We start from the raw sequence: 17645 nt of genomic DNA on the forward strand, positions 1-17645 counted from the left end.
GTATTTTTAGTAGAGACGGGGTTTCACCGTGTTAGCCAGGATAGTCTCGATCTCCTGACCTTGTGATCCACCCGCCTCGGCCTCCCAAAGTGTTGGGATTACAGGCTTGAGCCACCGCGCCCGGCCGAAACCCACTGTTCTTAGAAATGGAGAAAAATGTCCAAGCCCAGTGACTCACACCTATAATCCCAGCACTTTGGGAGGCCAAGGTGGGTGGATTGCTTGAGGTCAGCAGTTTGAGACCAGCCTGGCCAAAAATGCTAAAACCCTGTCTCTACCGAAAATACAAAAATTAGCTGGGCATGGTGGCAGGTGCCTGTAATCTATGCTACTCAAGAGGCTGAGGCAGGAGAATCACTTGAACCTGGGATTCAGAGGTTGCAGTGAGCTGAGATCATGCCATTGCACTCCACTCTGGGTGACAGAGTGAAACTGTGTCTCAAAAAAAAAAAAAAAAAAAAAAAAGAACTCCTTAAGAAGGTCTGAGTATATTCTGAAGCTATGTTCTTCTCTCTTCTTTGCTCCCTGAGGTCCAAACCAGTGTCACCTCTTTGCCTGAACGATTGCAACAGGTTTCCAAGTGGCCCCTGCTCCACTTCTTATCCTCTTACCCACCTCCATTCCCCATTCCAATCAGAGTACTTTCTTTTTTTTTTTTTTTTTTAAGACGGAATCTCTGTCGCCCAGGCTGGAGTGCAGTGGCGTGGTCTCGGCTCACTGCAACCTCTGCCTCCCAGGTTCAAGCAATTCTCCTGCCTCAGCCTCCTGAGTAGCTGAGATTACAGACGCCCGCCACCACGCCCGGCTAATTTTTTGTATTTTTAGTAGAGCCAGGATTTCACCACGTTGGCCAGGCTGGTCTGGAACTGCTGACCTCGTGATCCACCTGCCTCGGTCTCCCAAAGTGCTGGGATTACAGGCGTGAGCCACCGCGCCCGGCCAACTATTTTATGCAATCAATATTTATTATTTGCCTACTACGTGCCAGGCACTGGTTGTAACTGTCATCTGATTGGACGATCCGTAAACGCTGCGGCTCAGCCTGTGCGGTTCACTTGTGTTCCTCCACGCGCCTCCGAGCACGCTGGGAAGCATACAGTAGGTGCTCTGCTCCGCTCCTGTGCCCCGCCCCGCGGCCCCTCCCCCGCTCCAGGAAGTGCGGGGGCTCCAGCCGCCCGGCCGGCCGCGATGCATTCTGGGGAAGGAGCAGCACCAAATCCAAGATGGCGGCCAGCAGGAGGCTGATGAAGGTAAAAGCCATTCTCTGGCCTCGGTCGGGCGTGGGGCGGCGTCCCAGGCTCCGGACCCCCGAGGCAGGCAGCGGCCTCTCAGGGCGCTGCCGTCTGGCCTCCTGCCCTATACGGCCTCGTCGGTTCCCTGGGCCGCGCGCAGGCTCAAGGAGCTAACGGGGCTGGCCTAGGCCGCAGCCTGGGCGGGAGCGCCAGGCCGCGCTGGGAGCCACTGTTGGCCCCTCAGCCCGGCCCGGGGCGTTCACGCCACCCTCCGCCCGGAACGTGGCCGCGTCCCCCTGTCGCGGAGGCCGCGGTCCGACGCGAGGGCGTCGTCAATGTGAGAGCCCGGTTGGGAGGCTCCAAACTGAGCGCCTTCGGGGAAGGCCCGAGCGCCGGAGCCCCTGCCCGGAGCCCGTGCCGCGGAACCGCCCCGCCCTGGGCCTCAGCGAGCCGGGCTTGCAGCTCCGCTTGGCCCAGCCGCAGCTCGGAACTCTGGAAGGCTCGGGCTAGGAGAGCGGGGAGGAGGCCAGGCGGCCAAAGTTAGGTCAGTTTGTTGGTGGGTCGTTTGGAATTGCGCTGGGTCCTAGCAAACTGTCGCCTTGTGACTGCAGAGTCACACAGCGGGCAAGTTCCAACTCCAGGAAGGCCTGAGGTCGGCCCCCATCGCGGCGCGGTTCTCCTTCCCTCTCCTCCACTCAGTCATCTCGATCTCCCTTCCCTGATAAAGCAAAATGCCATTTTTTGGGGGGTAACGGTTGGTTTCAGTCGTTCGAATCAAAACGGGCCAAAGTTTATAATAATAACTTGGTACTTTGGATCTTGAATGCAGCAGGGTGCTTTCTTGCTACTTGGCACCTTTTAGTGAGGAACACATTAGATAAATTGGCTTAGTTCTTTTGCCAGTGGATTTGCCAACGTCCTCCGGAGTCCCCTCCGCCAGCATCTGTGAGTCGGCGGCTGGCTAGGGCAGCCGGCCTGCAACGGGCCGGAAATTAAAAAAAGGCCCGGGAGCCGGTTTCCTGAGGGGAGATAAAGAGCTGGGGTTCGTTCTGGGCAGAGCAGTGTTTGGTAGAACTAGACATTGAACTTGGAGCCACAGTCTCTGAGCCCTCCCTGCCTCCCTGGGAACGTTTCCTTTCTTTTGTTCCCTAAGGGCTAGAGAGGACATTAACTTTATAAAACTGGAGTGGAAGTGGGCACAAAAGAAAACTCAGAGGACTTCTGACTTCTCATCTCTTAAGCTAGTGACACCACCATTCACCAGATAAGGGGTCGGTTAATGGCTTTCTTTCCTACCCTACTCCCAGGTGCAGTCGTCCTTCAACCCTTGTGGATTTAAATTTAGAAAGTTTTCTGGAGTGCAGGCCGGGCGCGGTGGCTCACGCCTGTAATCCCAGCACTCTGGGAGGCCGAGGCGAGCGGATCACTTGAGGTCAGGAGTTCAAGACCAGCCCGGCCAACATGGTGAACTCCTGTCTCTACTAAAAATATAAAAATTAGCTGGGCGTGGTCGCATTCGCCTGTAATCTCAGCTACCCGGGAGGCTGAAGTGGGAGAATCGTTTGAACCTGGCAGGTGGAGGTTGCAGTGAGCCAAGTTTGCGCCACTGCACTCCAGCCAGGGCGACAGAGTGAGACTCCATCTCAAAAACAAACAAAAAAAAGATTTCTGAAGTGCATGACTTGCTTTCTAATGTTACTGAAATTACTCTGAATCTGTATCCTCATCTCTTGGGTGCCCTCCGGAGTGCTCTCCTCCCCAGACTACCCCTCACGGACACCAGAGTTCTTTTAAGGCAGATAACTCAATTCTTTTCACTCCTGTTAAAAATGTCTATGGTCTTATTGTCCTCAGCAGTTAATCCTAACCTCTTACTTGGCATGCAAGACCTTTCTGAGACTGACGGAAAGCAATCAGTTGAGCCTCACCTCCTGCCCTTTGGTTTCCCACCATTCTTGCACCTAATCGCAGTAGCTACTATTTTTCCAGCTTTTACTTCGTGCTTTATATGCATGATCATGTTTAATCCTTCCTGTGAAGTAGACATTGTGATTTCCATTTTGTCGATGAGAAAAGATTATTTGGCTTGCCCTGGGTTACCTAGCTAGGGAGAGTGAGCTGTGATCGAACTGGGTTCTTTCTCCAAAGCAAAGTCTCCTGCTCTTACTTGCCCTCTGGTGTCTCTTTGCACGTGTCGTTTGCTCTGCCCCAAAAAAGGTGCCTTCTCCTCACTTCTCCCTTCCAGAGAAGTCCCAGGTTCAACTCCAATGCCAACTGCTCTGTGAGCCCCTGCTTCCATATCCCCCTTCAGAATGAGTTGTTTCCTCCTCTGTGTGACCACAGCACTTTATGTTTCTCTTTGAGCACTTGTCACAATCTCTTTGTGTTACAGACTTGTCTTTCCTATACTGGGTTCTGAGATCCCGAAGGGCAGGGATCTTGACCTAATTCATCCTGGAAGCCCCCTAGCCTATCCCAGTTGACCCAGTTTGGAATCCCCAGGCTCTCAGGGGTCTAAGAGGGGACTTATTACGGGTTTAAAATTATTACTCTGTTTCTAAAAAAATAGACCTTGGAAAAGAATTTGTAACATTAACTATTTATTAAATATTAGGTTATTTACATAAGTTATCTTTTCAACACTCCAAGTTAGTGTATTGTCGTTTTTATGTTTTTACAAATGAGGACATTGTGAGGTTAACTAGGTTAAGGGAGTTACCTAAGGTAGAATCGTAGAATGTGGTGGGGAGGGAGAAGACACTGACTCTTCCTGTCTTTAGGACCCAAATTCCATGCCTCTTGTCAGGCTGTCTTTCTTACTCAAAGGCTGCATGGAGCGGTGTGTTGTTTCTTAAGTTGAGGATGGAAAGGCTTTCAGTTCACTAGGGGAACGCCAGTTATGTAATGCTGATCATTGGCTGTGAGAGTCAATGTTTAAGACTGGGTAGTTTTTTTTTTTTTTTTTTTTTTTTAAAGAAGAAAAATTATTGATACAAGTTCATCAACAGTCTTTTCAGTACATGGGGTGGAAATAAAGTGATTTTCGTTGGTGAAAAATTGGGACTTAGTGCATAGAACAGTGCCTTAGGCATAGCAATCTAGCAAATGTTGAATGATCAAATTAATTACATCTTTTTTTTTTTTTTTTGAGACGGGGTCTCGCTCAGTAGCCCAGGCTGGAGTGCAGTGGCCAGATCTCAGCTCACTGCAAGCTCCGCCTCCTGGGTTCACGCCATTCTCTGGCCTCAGCCTCCTGAGTAGCTGGGACTACAGGCGCCTGCCACCTCGCCCAGCTAGTTTTTTGTATTTCTTAGTAGAGACGGGGTTTCACCGTGTTAGACAGGATGGTCTCGATCTCCTGACCTCGTGATCCACCCGTCTCGGCCTCCCGAAGTGCTGGGATTATGGGCTTGAGCCACCGCGCCCGGCCAAATTAATTATATCTTAAAGAACTTTAGATTTCTGTTAAAAATGTTTTCTAGGACATTCCACAGCAAAGATTTCTTTGTAACAATGGACTGCAGATAGTGTAAAACACATTATTAAAAGTAGAGTGATTTGCATATACTACACTGAGAAGTTATTTTAGGCAAAGTGAGTATGATAAAGTCTTTTATTTCAAAAGCATTTGCCAAGAGGATTAACCTCTTTTAGAACCCTTTTTAGGAATTATAGTGTTAATAAAACATTAAGTACATTTTAATTTGCAAGCAGCTAATTTAGCATTGTTGGCCACAACCAGATTGTAACCATTGCTTCAATCAGGATGGGGAAATTGCTACAAAAGCCAAAAGTGAAACCTTTATGTGTGGCTTAGGCAACTGATTGCCATCTGATCATTTCTTTGCAGCTTCACACTGCACACACTTCCCCCAAGGGCCCATTGAGTAGCTTCCCAGAAGGGCTTTTCTCAGAAGGGAAATCTGTGGATTTAGAGGGGTGTGTGTGTAACATCTTATTACTTATCATGATGTAACTGTTGAGTTAAGGAGTTTCGCTCTTGTTACCCAGGCTGGAGTGCAATGGCATGATCTCTGTGCACTACAACCTCTGCCTCTCAGGTTCAAGCGATTCTCCTGCCTCAGCCTCCCAAGTAGCTGGGACTATAGGTGTGCACCACCATTCCCTGCTAATTTTGTATTAGAGAGGGGGTTTCACCATGTTGGCCAGACTGGTCTCGAACTCCTAACCTCAGGTGATCTGCCTGCCAAGGCCTCCCGAAGTGCTGGGATTATAGGTGTGAGCCACTGTGCCCAGCCTAATGCTATTTAAAAATGTTCACTCAGAACTTCATATTGTTATTCTTTCTCCCAGTCCATAGTCATAGTAGGAGGAGCCTATAAAAGTTCATTCCTTGGGTTTCGTTGTATTAAGCAGTGAGGTAGTTTGCTTTTGAGTATAGGTTTAGATTCTGAGGTTGGTTAATTAAGAAGATAGAGCAATGAGTGTGTCTAGTAGTTGTGTCACATGTGTCAGGAGTTGAGGGGAGTTTTATATGTGATGTTATGCCAGTGTAAATGTCCTGAATCCACTGAGGCTTTGTGAATTGAGAAAAACGTTGCATCTTTTAGTCTAAATTCATGCATTCCAGTAAGTTGGGACTGTTTCAGCCTCCCTTAATGATATTCTTTGTAAATGTTTGGGACAGGTGATGGGAAGGAGTATACTCAATTATTGCAACATTTGGGGCCTTTTAAGGTATTTACTAGAAAACTCTGAGACAGGCCAGGCGCGGTGGCTCACGACTGTAATCCCAGCACTTTGGGAGGCCCAGGCGGGCAGATCGTGAGGTCAGGCGTTCCAGACCAGCCTGGCCAACATAGTGAAACCCCGTCTCTACTAAAAATACAAAAAATTAGCTGGGCGTGGTGGCGGGTGGCTGTAATCCCAGCTACTGTGGAGGCTGAGGCAGGAGAATTGCTTGAACCCAGGAGGTGGAGGTTGCAGTGAGCCAAGATTGTGCCATTGCACTCCAGTGCGAGACTCTGTCTCAAAAAGAAAAAAACAAAAAACAAAACAAAAAAACACCCTGAGACAAAAACTCTTGTCTCAGGGTACTGGGGCCTTTTCTGATCCTGTTAAAACTCTAAATTAGGAGACTGTTGCTTTAAAATTTTATTATAAGAGGACACTTGAAAGTATTCTCATTTTATTGGAACATTTATTACGTTTAAGATATTTCTATATTCTTTGCTACAGCAGTAAATGTGAGAGCCCCACTTCTTTGCAGCTTCACACTGCACACACTTCACACTGCACACACTTCACACTGCACACACTGTGCCCATTAGAGAGCCACAGAGACGTTCCTCCTGAGCCCGGACTCCAGCCACTTCCAGAGTTTTCCTGGGAACGGCGCATAGATCTGTAGGCATCTTAAGTCTTAGCTCCTCCTGTGACTCTCTCCCTCTGGCCCCATGTGTCTCCTCCTGTCCCACCTTACTTAGTTAATAAGGAAAAAACGCCAGCTGACCCCTTCTACGCTCTTCCTCCCTTGTCTGGTCACCTGGCAGATTCTGCTGAACTATGCCTTCAGTCTCTGTTCTCTGCCTGTCTTCTCTCCATCCCCACTCCTACTCCCACTGCCACTGCCTCAGTTCAGGCCATCCCTGTTTATGGTAGACACCTGCGTCGAGTTCCTTAATGGTTCGTCTGAACTCCTTACTGGTCAGCACACCCTCTGTCCCACACTATTCCTAACCAGCAGTGCATCAGAGTAGTGTGTGGTGTGTTGTGCAGTAGAATACACATGACCAGGCCCCGCTGACAGAGATTGGAGCAGAATTTAGTAGGGTGAGGATGAGGCTGGGACTCTGGATTACAAGTGCACATTCCTTGTTCCTTCAAGGTCTTGTCTTACCAGTCTTGTCTCTCCCCACTTGCCCGTTGAGTCCCCTAAACACAGCATGCTTTGCACACTCTGGATCTCGTGATTGGCATCCCTGTCTCTTCTCTGTACCGGGTTAACTTCTTGACCTTTGAGACTCAGCTCAAGGGGCAATTCCTCTGCCCTTGCGGAGCTCAGCAAAGGAGAAAAATGGTGTGTACCTGGAACAAAGAATTCCTGGGCTGGTCACTGTGTGTTGGATGTCTGCCACCTTAATAATGGCTTGCAGGGGAGGGAAACACCCCCTCTGACACTGAGGAGGAGGTCGAACTTGGCCTGACCCTTTAAGCCCGAGTAGGGTTTCAGCAGTTGAAGAAGAGGGACCAGGTGACCAGTGAGGTTGAGTCTCTCTCATCCCTCAGGAGGGCTCTGGGCAGTGCCTATGGGAAATGCCATGAGGAGCCCCCAGACACCATCTGCCTACTTTCCAGTGGTGCTTGCCTCTGACCTTGTGCCATCCCGCTTTGGGTTTTAGTTAGGCCAGCCCCTGAGATGCTTTTCAGAAGTGTTGAGGCATTGGCTTGATTTTACCCTGGATTGGCATGTCCAGTGCACCTCCAGAGCTAGGAGCCCAGAGCTAGGAGCCCTCCCTCTGCCAGGCCAGCCTTGGAGGGTGAGCTCCCTCTCTATAGAGGGGTCACTGAGGGCAGTGCTGATGGATTTAAGGACAGGTGGCCGAGATGCCATAGCCTTTAGATTGAGGGGCCAGATCTACGTATCTCCTGGATGCTCAGCTATCCAGGAGAAGTGGCATGCCACTCACTCAAGAAGGGCTTTGCATGTATCTCCTGTGGCCCGCTTCATCCTGCGTGTTCTTGGGGGACATAGATAAACCTAACCTCCCCAAGCCCCCCACCCATATAAGAAAGGGAGGAAGGGGCTTTTTCTCAGAGCAAAGCTGTTTAGAGAAAGACTACAGGATAGCAGTTAAAAGCACTGGTTCTGGAGTTTCAATCCTGGGCCTGCCACATCTTAGCTGAGTGACCCTGGGCAAGTTACTTACTTTACCTCTCTGTGCCTTAGTTAGTTCGTCTGTGTGTGAAGGTTAAATGAGTTAATACATACCAACTGCTTAGAAGAGTGCCTGGCATATAGTAAATGTGAGCTACTTGTAGATATTATTATTGAAAATAACCAAGACATGTTCCAGGGCAGTGAGGTGACCAGCCTGTCAGGAGGGGAGGATTTGGAGGAGTGATAGGAGATGGTAAAAGTGGTTTCGGGCCAGGTTGGGGCCAGCCTGCCTGGACATACCCTCATCATTGAAAGCCCATTCTCTTACCTGTGGTATTCTCTTATTTTGTAGTTTGGAGAAAGTTACTGAGACAGCTGTGTGAATGTTTGTTTAAAAATGTTGGCTGGGGGCCGGGCGCGGTGGCTCACGCCTGTAATCCCAGCACTTTGGGAGGCCAAGGCGGGCGGATCATGAAGGTCAGGAGATTGAGACCACTGGCCAACATGGTGAAACCCTACCTCTACCCAAAATACAAAAATTAACCGGGTCTGGTGGCACATGCCTGTATCTCAGCTACTAGGGAGGGGGAGGCACAAGAATTGCTTGAACCTCATGAGAGGCAGAGATTACCGTGGCTCAGGCCTGTAATCCCAGCACTTTGGGAGGCCGAGGCAGGTGGATCACTTGAGGTCAGGAGTTCGAAACCAGCTTGGTCAACATGGTGAAACCCGGTCTCTACTAGAATCACAATAAAATTAGCTGGGTGTTTGGGGCCGGGCACGGTGGCTCAAGCCTGTAATCCCAGCACTTTGGGAGGCCGAGACGGGTGGATCACGAGGTCAGGAGATCGAGACCATCCTGGCTAACACGGTGAAACCCCGTCTCTACTAAAAATACAAAAAAAACTTAGCCGGGCGAGGTGGCAGGCGCCTGTAGTCCCAGCTACTCGGGAGGCTGAGGCAGGAGAATGGCGTGAACCCGGGAGGCGGAGCTTGCAGTGAGCTGAGATCCGGCCACTGCACTCCAGCCTGGGTGACAGAGCGAGACTCCGTCTAAAAAAAAAAAAAAAAATTAGCTGGGTGTGGTGGCATGTGCCTGTAATCCCAGCTACTCGGGAGGCTGAGGCAGGAGAATTGCTTGAACCTGCAAGGCAGAGGTTGCAGTGAGCCAAGATCACGCCACTGCACTCTGGCCGGGGGAACAGAGTGATACACTATAAAAAAAAAAAAAAAATAGGCCAGGCGCAGTGGCTCACGCCTGTAACCCCAGCACTTTGGGAGGCTGAGACGGGCGGATCACGAGGTCAGGAGATCGAGACCATCCTGGCTAACACGGTGAAACGCCGTCTCTACTAAAATACAAAAAAAAAATTAGCCGGGCGTGGTGGCGGGCGCCTGTAGTCCCAGCTACTGGGGAGGCTGAGGCAGGAGAATGGCGTGAACCCGGGAGGCAGAGCTTGCAGTGAGCCGAGATCGCGCCACTGCACTCCAGCCTGGGCGGCAGAGCGAGACTCCGTCTAAAAAAATAAATAAAATTAAAATAAAATAAGTTTACTTGGCTGGGCATGGTGGCTCACACCTGAATCCCAACACTTTGGGAGGTCAAGGCGGGTGGATCACTTGAGGAGACCAGCCTAGGAAACATGGTGAAACCCCGTCTCTGCTAAAAAAAATATAAAACTCTTAGGAGGCCGAGACGGGCGGATCACAAGATCAGGAGATCGAGAGCATCCTAACATCCTTTAGTAGAGATGGGGTTTCACCTAACACGGTGAAACCCCATCTCTACTAAAAAATACAAAAAACTAGCCGGGTGAGGTGGTGGGCACCTGTAGTCCCAGCTACTCGGAAGGCTGAGGCAGGAGAATGGCATAAACCCGGGAGGCAGGGCTTGCAGTAGCTGAGATCCAGTCACTGCACTCCAGCCTGGGTGACAGAGTGAGACTCTGTCTCAAAAAAAAAAAAAAAAAAAAAAAAAAAAAAAATATATATATATATATATATATATATATATATATATATAAAAACTCAGCCGAGTGTGGTGGTGCCTTCCTGTAATCCTAGCTACTCCGGAGACTGAGGAGGCTGAGGCAGGAGAATCACTTGAATCCGGGAGGTGGAGGTTGCAGTGAGCCAAGATGGTGATGCTGTGCTCCAGCCTGGGTGATAGAGCGAGACTCTCAAAAAGAAAAAAAAAAAAAAGTAAAAAAAGAAAAGTTTACTTTTCCGAACAAAATTGGGAAAAAATTTTTTTTTTTTTTTTTTTTTTTGGAAACGGAGTCTCTATCACCCAGGTTGGAGCGCAGTGGCGCCATCTCGGCTCACTGTAATCTCTGCCTCCCAGGTTCAAGCGATTCTCTTGCCTCAGCCTCCAAGTAGCTGGAACTATAAGCATGTGTCACCATACCCAGCTGATTTTTGTATTTTTAGTAGAGACGGGGTTTCGCCGTTTCCCAGGCTGGTCTTGAACTCCTGCCTTCAGGCGATCCGCCTCAGCCTCCCAAAGTGCTGGGATTACAGGCATGAGCCACTGTGCCCGGCTTAAAATTGAATAGCTCTTGAACTCAAAATTTGTCTTCCTAATATCTCAGAAATTTACCTGGCGTATTGTATACATCTAGTGTAGTGTGACAGTCACCGTGTCCAAAGATGAACATAGGTGCTATGGAAGGGTCCCACAGGCACTGAATTGGGGCAGGGTTGGAGGTTTGAAAGCAACTCTTTTTTTTTTTTTTTTTTTTTTTTTGAGGTGGAGTCTTGCTCTTTCACCCAGACTGGAGTACAATGCATAATCACGGTTCACTGCAACCTCCGCCTCCCGGGTTCAAGCAATTCTCCTGCTTCAGCCTCCTGAGTAGCTGGAATTACAGGCGCGTGCCACTACACCTGGCTAATTTTTGTATTTTTAGTAGAGATGGGGTTTTGCCATGTTGGTTAGGCTGGTCTCCAACTCCTGACCTCATGTTCCACCCACCTCGGCCTCCTAAAGTTCTAGGATTACAGGTGTGAGCCACCACGTCTGGCCGAAAGCCACTCTTGATTGAGAAGTTGATGTCTCAGATGTCATATCGTTGCTTCTTGTCTTCTTTTCTTTTCCTTTTTTTTTTTTTTTTGACACGGAGTCTCGCTCTGTCGCCCAGGCTGGAGTGCAGTGGCACGATCTTGGCTCACTGCAAGCTCCATCCCCCGGGTTCACGCCATTCTCCTGCCTCAGCCTCCCATGTAGCTGGGACCACAGGCACCCGCCACCATGCCTGGCTAATTTTTTTTTTTGTATTTTTAGTAGAGACGGGGTTTCACTGTGTTAGCCAGGATGGTCTCGATCTCCTGACCTCGTGAACCGCCCGTCTTGGCCTCCCAAAGTGCTGGGATTACAGGCGTGAGCCACGGCGCCCGGCCTTTTTTTTTTTTTTTTTTTTTTTTTTTTTTTTTTTTGGAGACACGGTCTCACTCTGTCACCCAGGCTGGAGTACAGTGGCACGATCTTGGCTCACTGCAGCCTTCACCTCTGGATTTGAGCAATTCTCCCTGCCTCAGCCTCCAGAGTAGCTGGAATTACAGGCGTGTGTCACCACACCTGGCTAATTTTTTTTTTTTTTTTTTTTTTTTTTTTGAGATGGAGTCTTGCGTAGTGGCGCAATCTTGGCTCACTGCAAGCTCCACTTCCCGGGTTCACGCCATTCTTGTGCCTCATCCTCTCAAGTAGCTGGAACTACAGGCCACCACGCCCGACTAATCTTTTGTATTTTTAGTAGAGACGGGGTTTCACCATGTTAGCCAGGATGGTCTCGATCTCTGATCCGCCCGCCTTGGCCTCCCAAAGTGCTGGGATTACAGGCGTGAGCCACCGCGCCCAGCCTAATTTTTGTATTTTTTAGTAGAGGTGGGTTTCACTGTATTGGCCCAGCTGGTCGTGAACTCCTAACCTCAGGTGATCCACCTGCCTCAGCCTCCCAAATAGCTGGGATTACAGGTGTGAGCTACTGTGCCCAGCCGTTGTCTGTCTTTTTTTTTTTTTTTTTTTTTTGAGACGGAGTGTCGCTCTGTCGCCCAGGCTGGAGTGCAGTGGCCGCATCTCAGCTCACTGCAAGCTCCGCCTCCCGGGTCTACGCCATTCTCCTGCCTCAGCCTCCCGAGTAGCTGGGACTACGGGCGCCCGCCACCTCACCCGGCTAGTTTTTTTTGTATTTTTTAGTAGAGACAGGGTTTCACCGTATTAGCCAGGCTGGTCTCGATCTCCTGACCTTGTGATCCGCCCGTCTCGGCCTCCCAAAGTGCTGGGATTACAGGCTTGAACCACCGCGCCCGGCCCCAGCCGTTGTCTTTCAACCTTGAAGCAGAAAGTTAAGAAAGTTGCTTCTGGTGGCTGTGTAGTTTCTCCTTCTGACCCTTGCCACACACACACTCTAGAATTCCAGAGCTGTGTGAGGGACCTTGGAAAGCAGACACCAGTGGCCTCAGTTTACAGATTAGGAGGCTGAAGCAAGTGGTAGAGCCAGGCCCACCGTCAAGGTCCCCTGCTCTCCGGGCCTTGCTCCTGCTTTTTAGATGGTTGCTTTTGGTTTTGAGGAAGGGACAAGATGGAGAGGAAGAGGGTTCATTTCAGATCCGGTGGCTGTTTGGGTTTTGTTTGTTTTGATTTTTAACACTTCCAGGACTGTGTTGATGATAGTTTTCTGTATTTCATTTTCTTGTCAGATTTTGCCCCCACTTTCCTAGCATAGGTAGGCGGAGCGGGGAACATTCTCTTTCGACAGCCCCTACCCCAGCAGGCACATCTGCAATCAAAGCAGGTGCTAATGTCAAAGGGCTCATGGGCTAATGTCAGGGCTCATGTGGTGCTCCATCTTTCTTTTTTTTTTTTTTTTTTTTTTTTTTGAAACGGAGTCTGGCTCTGTCACCCAGGCTGGAGTGCAGTGGCGCGATCTCGGCTCACTGCAAGCTCTGCCTCCCGGGTTTACGCCATTCTCCTGCCTCAGCCTCCCGAGTAACTGGGACTACAGGCGCCCGCCACCTCGCCCGGCTAGTTTTTTGTATTTTTTTAGTAGAGACGGGGTTTCACCGTGTTAGCCAGGATGGTCTCGATCTCCTGACCTCATGATCCACCCGTCTCGGCCTCCCAAAGTGCTGGGATTACAGGCTTGAGCCACCGCGCCCGGCCTGTGCTCCATCTTTCTAAGAGGGGACCCACCTGCTCACGGTGAGGGAGAGGGTATGACTCAGAGGTTGAATAGCCTCTGAACCCATCTGAGGTGGCTTGTAAAAAATAGTGTTTCACACCAGCACACCTCTCATTAAGAACAGTCAGCAGCCGGGCGCGGTGGCTCATACCTGTAATCCCAGCACTTTGGGAGGCTGAGGCGGGCGGATCACAAGGTCAAGAGATCAAGACCATCCTGGATAACATGATGAAACCCCATCTCTACTAAAAATACAAAAAAAATTAGCCGGGCGTGGTGATGAGCACCTGTAGTCCCAGCTACTTGGGAGGCTGAGGCAGGGGAATGGCGTGAACCCGGGAGGCAGAGCTTTTAGTGAGCTGAGATCATGCCACTGCACTCCAGCCTGGGCAAGACTCTGTCTCAAAAAAAAGAACAGTCAGCATAAGAAAATCTAAGCTTCCTCAGGCCGGGCGCGGTGGCTCAAGCCTGTAATCCCAGCACTTTGGGAGGCCGAGACAGGCGGATCACGAGGTCAGGAGATCGAGACCATCCTGGCTAACACGGTGAAACCCCGTCTCTACTAAAAAAATACAAAAAAATAGCCGGGTGAAGTGGCGGGCGCCTGTAGTCCCAGCTACTTGGGAGGCTGAGGCAGGAGAATGGCGTGAACCCGGGAGGCGGAGCTTGCAGTGAGCTGAGATCCGGCCACTGCACTCCAGCCTGGGCGACAGAGCATGACTCCGTCTCAAAAAAAAAAAAAAAAAAAAGAAAATCTAAGCTTCCTGAAGGATTCTCCTCAAGTTTTACACAGGCAGTTCCCGTCGTGCCCCTTTGTCCTGTGTCAGGCTTTGTGTGGTTGAATCTGTTGTGGACAGACTTCAGGAGGTCGGTGTCCCAGCCCTCAAGGAGCTATCAGTCTGTTAGTGGGGTGCTGGACTCTGGAGTATGTAATGGAGGTCAGGAATGCCAGGCACACCCATGTACAGATGGACACGGAAACACCTTCCAGGAATGAGGCCTGGCAGCCAGAAGCTGGTGTCAAGGCCTGCTGAGTTGGAGCTTTGGCCACGCTTCCCCCATGCTTACTGTGGAGGTTGTGGGCAGTGCGTTCCTCTAAGCCTCTGTTGAGTGTTTTCTTTGTCATGTCCTGTTAGAATGACCACCTGGGAAGGAGTGTGTTGTAACCTCTGAGAAGCACTGTGCTGTGATAGAGTAACAGAGTTCAGATGTAGATTTCTGCCTTTGACTCCTTAGTGTTGTGCCTTTGAGCCTCAGTGCCCTGATTTGTACAGCGGATGATGAGATGACTTCATAAAGTTGTGATCATAGCCAAGTGTATTATTTGTTTATTTATTTATTTGAGATGGAGTTTCACTCTTGTAATCTAGGCTGGAGTGCAATGGCGTGATCTTGGCTCACTTCAACCTCCGCCTCCCAGGTTCAAGCAATTCTCCTGCCTCAGCCTCCCGAGTAGCTGGGATTCCAGGTGCCCACCACCACACCTGGCTAATTTTTGTATTTTTAGTAGAGACAGGGTTTCACCATGTTGGCCAGGATGGTCTTGAACTTCTGACCTCAGATGATTCAGCTTCCTCGGCCTCCCAAAGTGCTGGGATTACAGGTGTGAGCCACCGTGCGCAGCCCCAGATGTAATTAGTTATGATAATAACTAAATGTAAGATAGCTATCATACTGCTGACCTACAGAAGTGATGATGTCTTGGCATGGGTCCTGCCCCCTTAGCTAAATATTAGGTGAAATGAGAGAATTGCATTAGAAGGCCATGAGGCTTATGTTTGGATTTTCAGTATATTGGATTACATTTAAGTCATGATTTAGTGGCCAGGCACGGTGGCTCATGCTTATAATCTCAGCACTTAGGAAGGCTAAAGCGAGAGGATCACTTGAGCCTAGGAGTTTGAGACCAGTCTGCCCAATGGAGTGAGACCCTGTCTCTACAAAAAAATAAAAAGATTAGTTGGGCACATTGGCACATGCCTGTAGTCGCAGCTTCTCAGAAGGCTGAGGTGGGAGGATCGCTTGGGATCTGTAGGTTTGAAACTGCAGTGAGCCATGATCATGCCACTGCACTCCAGCCTCGGCAACAAAGCGAGACCCTGTCTCAGGGAAAAAAAAAAAGTCATGATTTTAGTGTCATTGCCAACAGTTGCCTTATGCAAGCTTGGAAAGTTTGCATTTCTGTTACAAGTATTTACTTTGATAGACCAGTTATGCTGGAATTTGGAAGATTTAAGGCAGGTTTATGTAACTCTCCTCAGATATCCAGCTCCATCTGCCAGGTTTTGTTTTGCCTGGGCAGTAGGAGCCTAGAAATATTCCTTGCACAACAACACAGGCACATAATGACTAGCTGTGCAGGACTAGGGAAAATACTGAATATGTTCATGTTTTTGTTGATGTAAATATTGGTCAGTACTATTCCAGACCAAGCTAAACCCTCCTGGGATCCCACAGAGTAAACAGGAGCACTTGCTCTGTCAGTTTCCAATGGGAGCATTAACTCACTGCTTAGGGTGGCTAAGATGGTCAAAACAGTTTCAGTGCTGGCTCTAGTCCTGGGCCTGCTCTGTACAAGTTCTTTGACTTGGACCTCTCTGAGCCTTGGCTTTACTGTCTGTGAAATGGGGCTAATGTGCTCTACTTGCCTATCTCAGGGCTGTTAACTGTAAACAGTGCAGAATGGCCTCATAATTGACCGCTTCCTCTCGTGCCATGGCTGCCCCTTTCCCAGCATCTCTCTGTTTTCTGTTCTTTGTTGGAATTACTCTTTTCTTCTCTTTCTTTTTCTTTTCTTTGAGATAGACTCTCTCTCTCTATTGCCCAGACTGGAGTGCAGTGGCGCGATCTCGGCTTACTGCATCCTCTACCTCCTGGGTTCAAGCAATTCTCCTGCCTCAGCCTCCCGAGTGGCTGGGACTACAGACATGCGCCACCATGCCTGGCAAATTTTTTTGTATTTTTAGTAGAGACGGGGTTTCACCATGTTGTTCAGGCTGGTCTCAAACTCCTGACCTTGTGATCCGCCCACCTGAGCCTCCCAAAATGCTGGGATTACAGGTGTGAGCCATCGTATCCGACCTAGTTTTTGTATTTTTAGTAGAGACGGGGTTTCACCATGTTGGCCAGGCTGGTCTCGAACTCCTGACCTCATATGATCTGCCTGCCTGAGCCTCCCAAAGTGCTGGGATTGCAGACATGAGCCACCGTGCCTGGCCTCTTTTCTTCAAGAGACAGGGTCTTGCACTGTTGCCCAGGCTGAAGTGCAGTGGCATGATCATAGCTCATTATAACCTTGAATTCCTGGGCTCAAAGGATCCTCCTGCCTCAGCCTCTTAGGTAGCTGGGACTACAGGTGTGTGCTACCATGCTGGCTAATTTTTTTTTTTTTTTGAGATGGAGTCTCCCTGTCACCCAGGCTGGAGTGCAGTGATGTGATCTTGGCTTACTGCAACCTCTGCCTCCCAGGTTCAAGCAATTCTCCCACCTCCGTCTCCCAAGTAGCTGTAAGACTATAGGTGAACACTACCATGCACAGCTAATTTTTGTGTTTTTTGGTAGAGATGGGGTTTTGCCATGTTTTCCAGGCTAGTCTCGAACCTCTGGGCTCAAGCAGTCCACCTGCCTTGGCTTCCCAAAGTGCTGGGATTATAGGCGTGAGCCACCATGACTGGCCATTTTGTTATTCTAATTTTGTTATTTTCAACATAGCCAGATGGGATCTTGCTATGTTGCCTAGGCTGGTCTTGAACTCCTGGCCTCAAGCGCTCCTCCTACCTTGACTTCCCAAAATGCTGGGATTATAGGTGTGAGCCACTGTGCTGGCCAGTGTTCACTTAAAGGAAAAAAAAAATTTCGGACTGGGCGCGGTGGCTCACGCTTGTAATCCCAGCACTTTGGGAGGCCAAGGTGGGCAGATCACCTGAGGTCGGGAGTTCGAGACCAGCCTGACCAACATGAAGAAACCCCGACTCTACTAAAAGTACAAAATTAGCCGGGTGTGGTGGTGCATGCCTGTAATCCCAGCTACTCGGGAGTCTGAGACAGGAGAATCACTTGAACCCGGGAGGCAGGGGTTGCGGTGAGCCGAGATCACACCATTGTACTCTAGCCTGGGCAACAAGAGTGAAACTGTCTCCAAAAAAAATAAAATAAAATTCAGACCAAGCTGTGCCCAGTAGCTCACGCCTATAATCCCAGCACTTTGGGAGGCCGAGGCAGATAAATCACCTGAGGTCAGGAGTTTGAGACCAGCCTGGCCAACATGGCAAAACCCCATCTCTACTGAAAAAAAAAAATGCAAGAAAAAATTAACCAGGCGTGGTGGCGCCTGCCTGTAGTCCCAGCTACTTGGTAGGCTGAGGCAGGAGAATCGCTTGAACCTGGGAGGTG

The 17645-nt window shown here is 49.6% G+C and overlaps 1 protein-coding gene across 3 annotated transcripts in view; it reads left to right on the forward strand.

Moving 5' to 3' along the window:
* The first annotated feature begins 1055 nt into the window (after positions 1 to 1055).
* LOC105480662 (ubiquitin conjugating enzyme E2 L3) overlaps positions 1056 to 17645 on the forward strand; it is a 55669-nt gene continuing 39079 nt past the window's right edge. For 2 of the 3 annotated variants that reach the window (XM_011739751.2, XM_071080054.1), the window contains exon 1: positions 1056 to 1250. In XM_011739751.2, the coding sequence (XP_011738053.1) occupies positions 1224 to 1250 (27 nt within the window). In that variant the 5' untranslated portion in view covers positions 1056 to 1223. Of the gene's footprint in view, positions 1251 to 1656; positions 1777 to 17645 lie in introns of those variants that run through there. The other variant, XM_071080053.1, reaches the window with a different exon arrangement.

This window comes from Macaca nemestrina, chromosome 15 (genome assembly GCF_043159975.1).
Source record: "Macaca nemestrina isolate mMacNem1 chromosome 15, mMacNem.hap1, whole genome shotgun sequence".
Classification (NCBI taxonomy): Eukaryota; Metazoa; Chordata; class Mammalia; order Primates; family Cercopithecidae; genus Macaca; species Macaca nemestrina.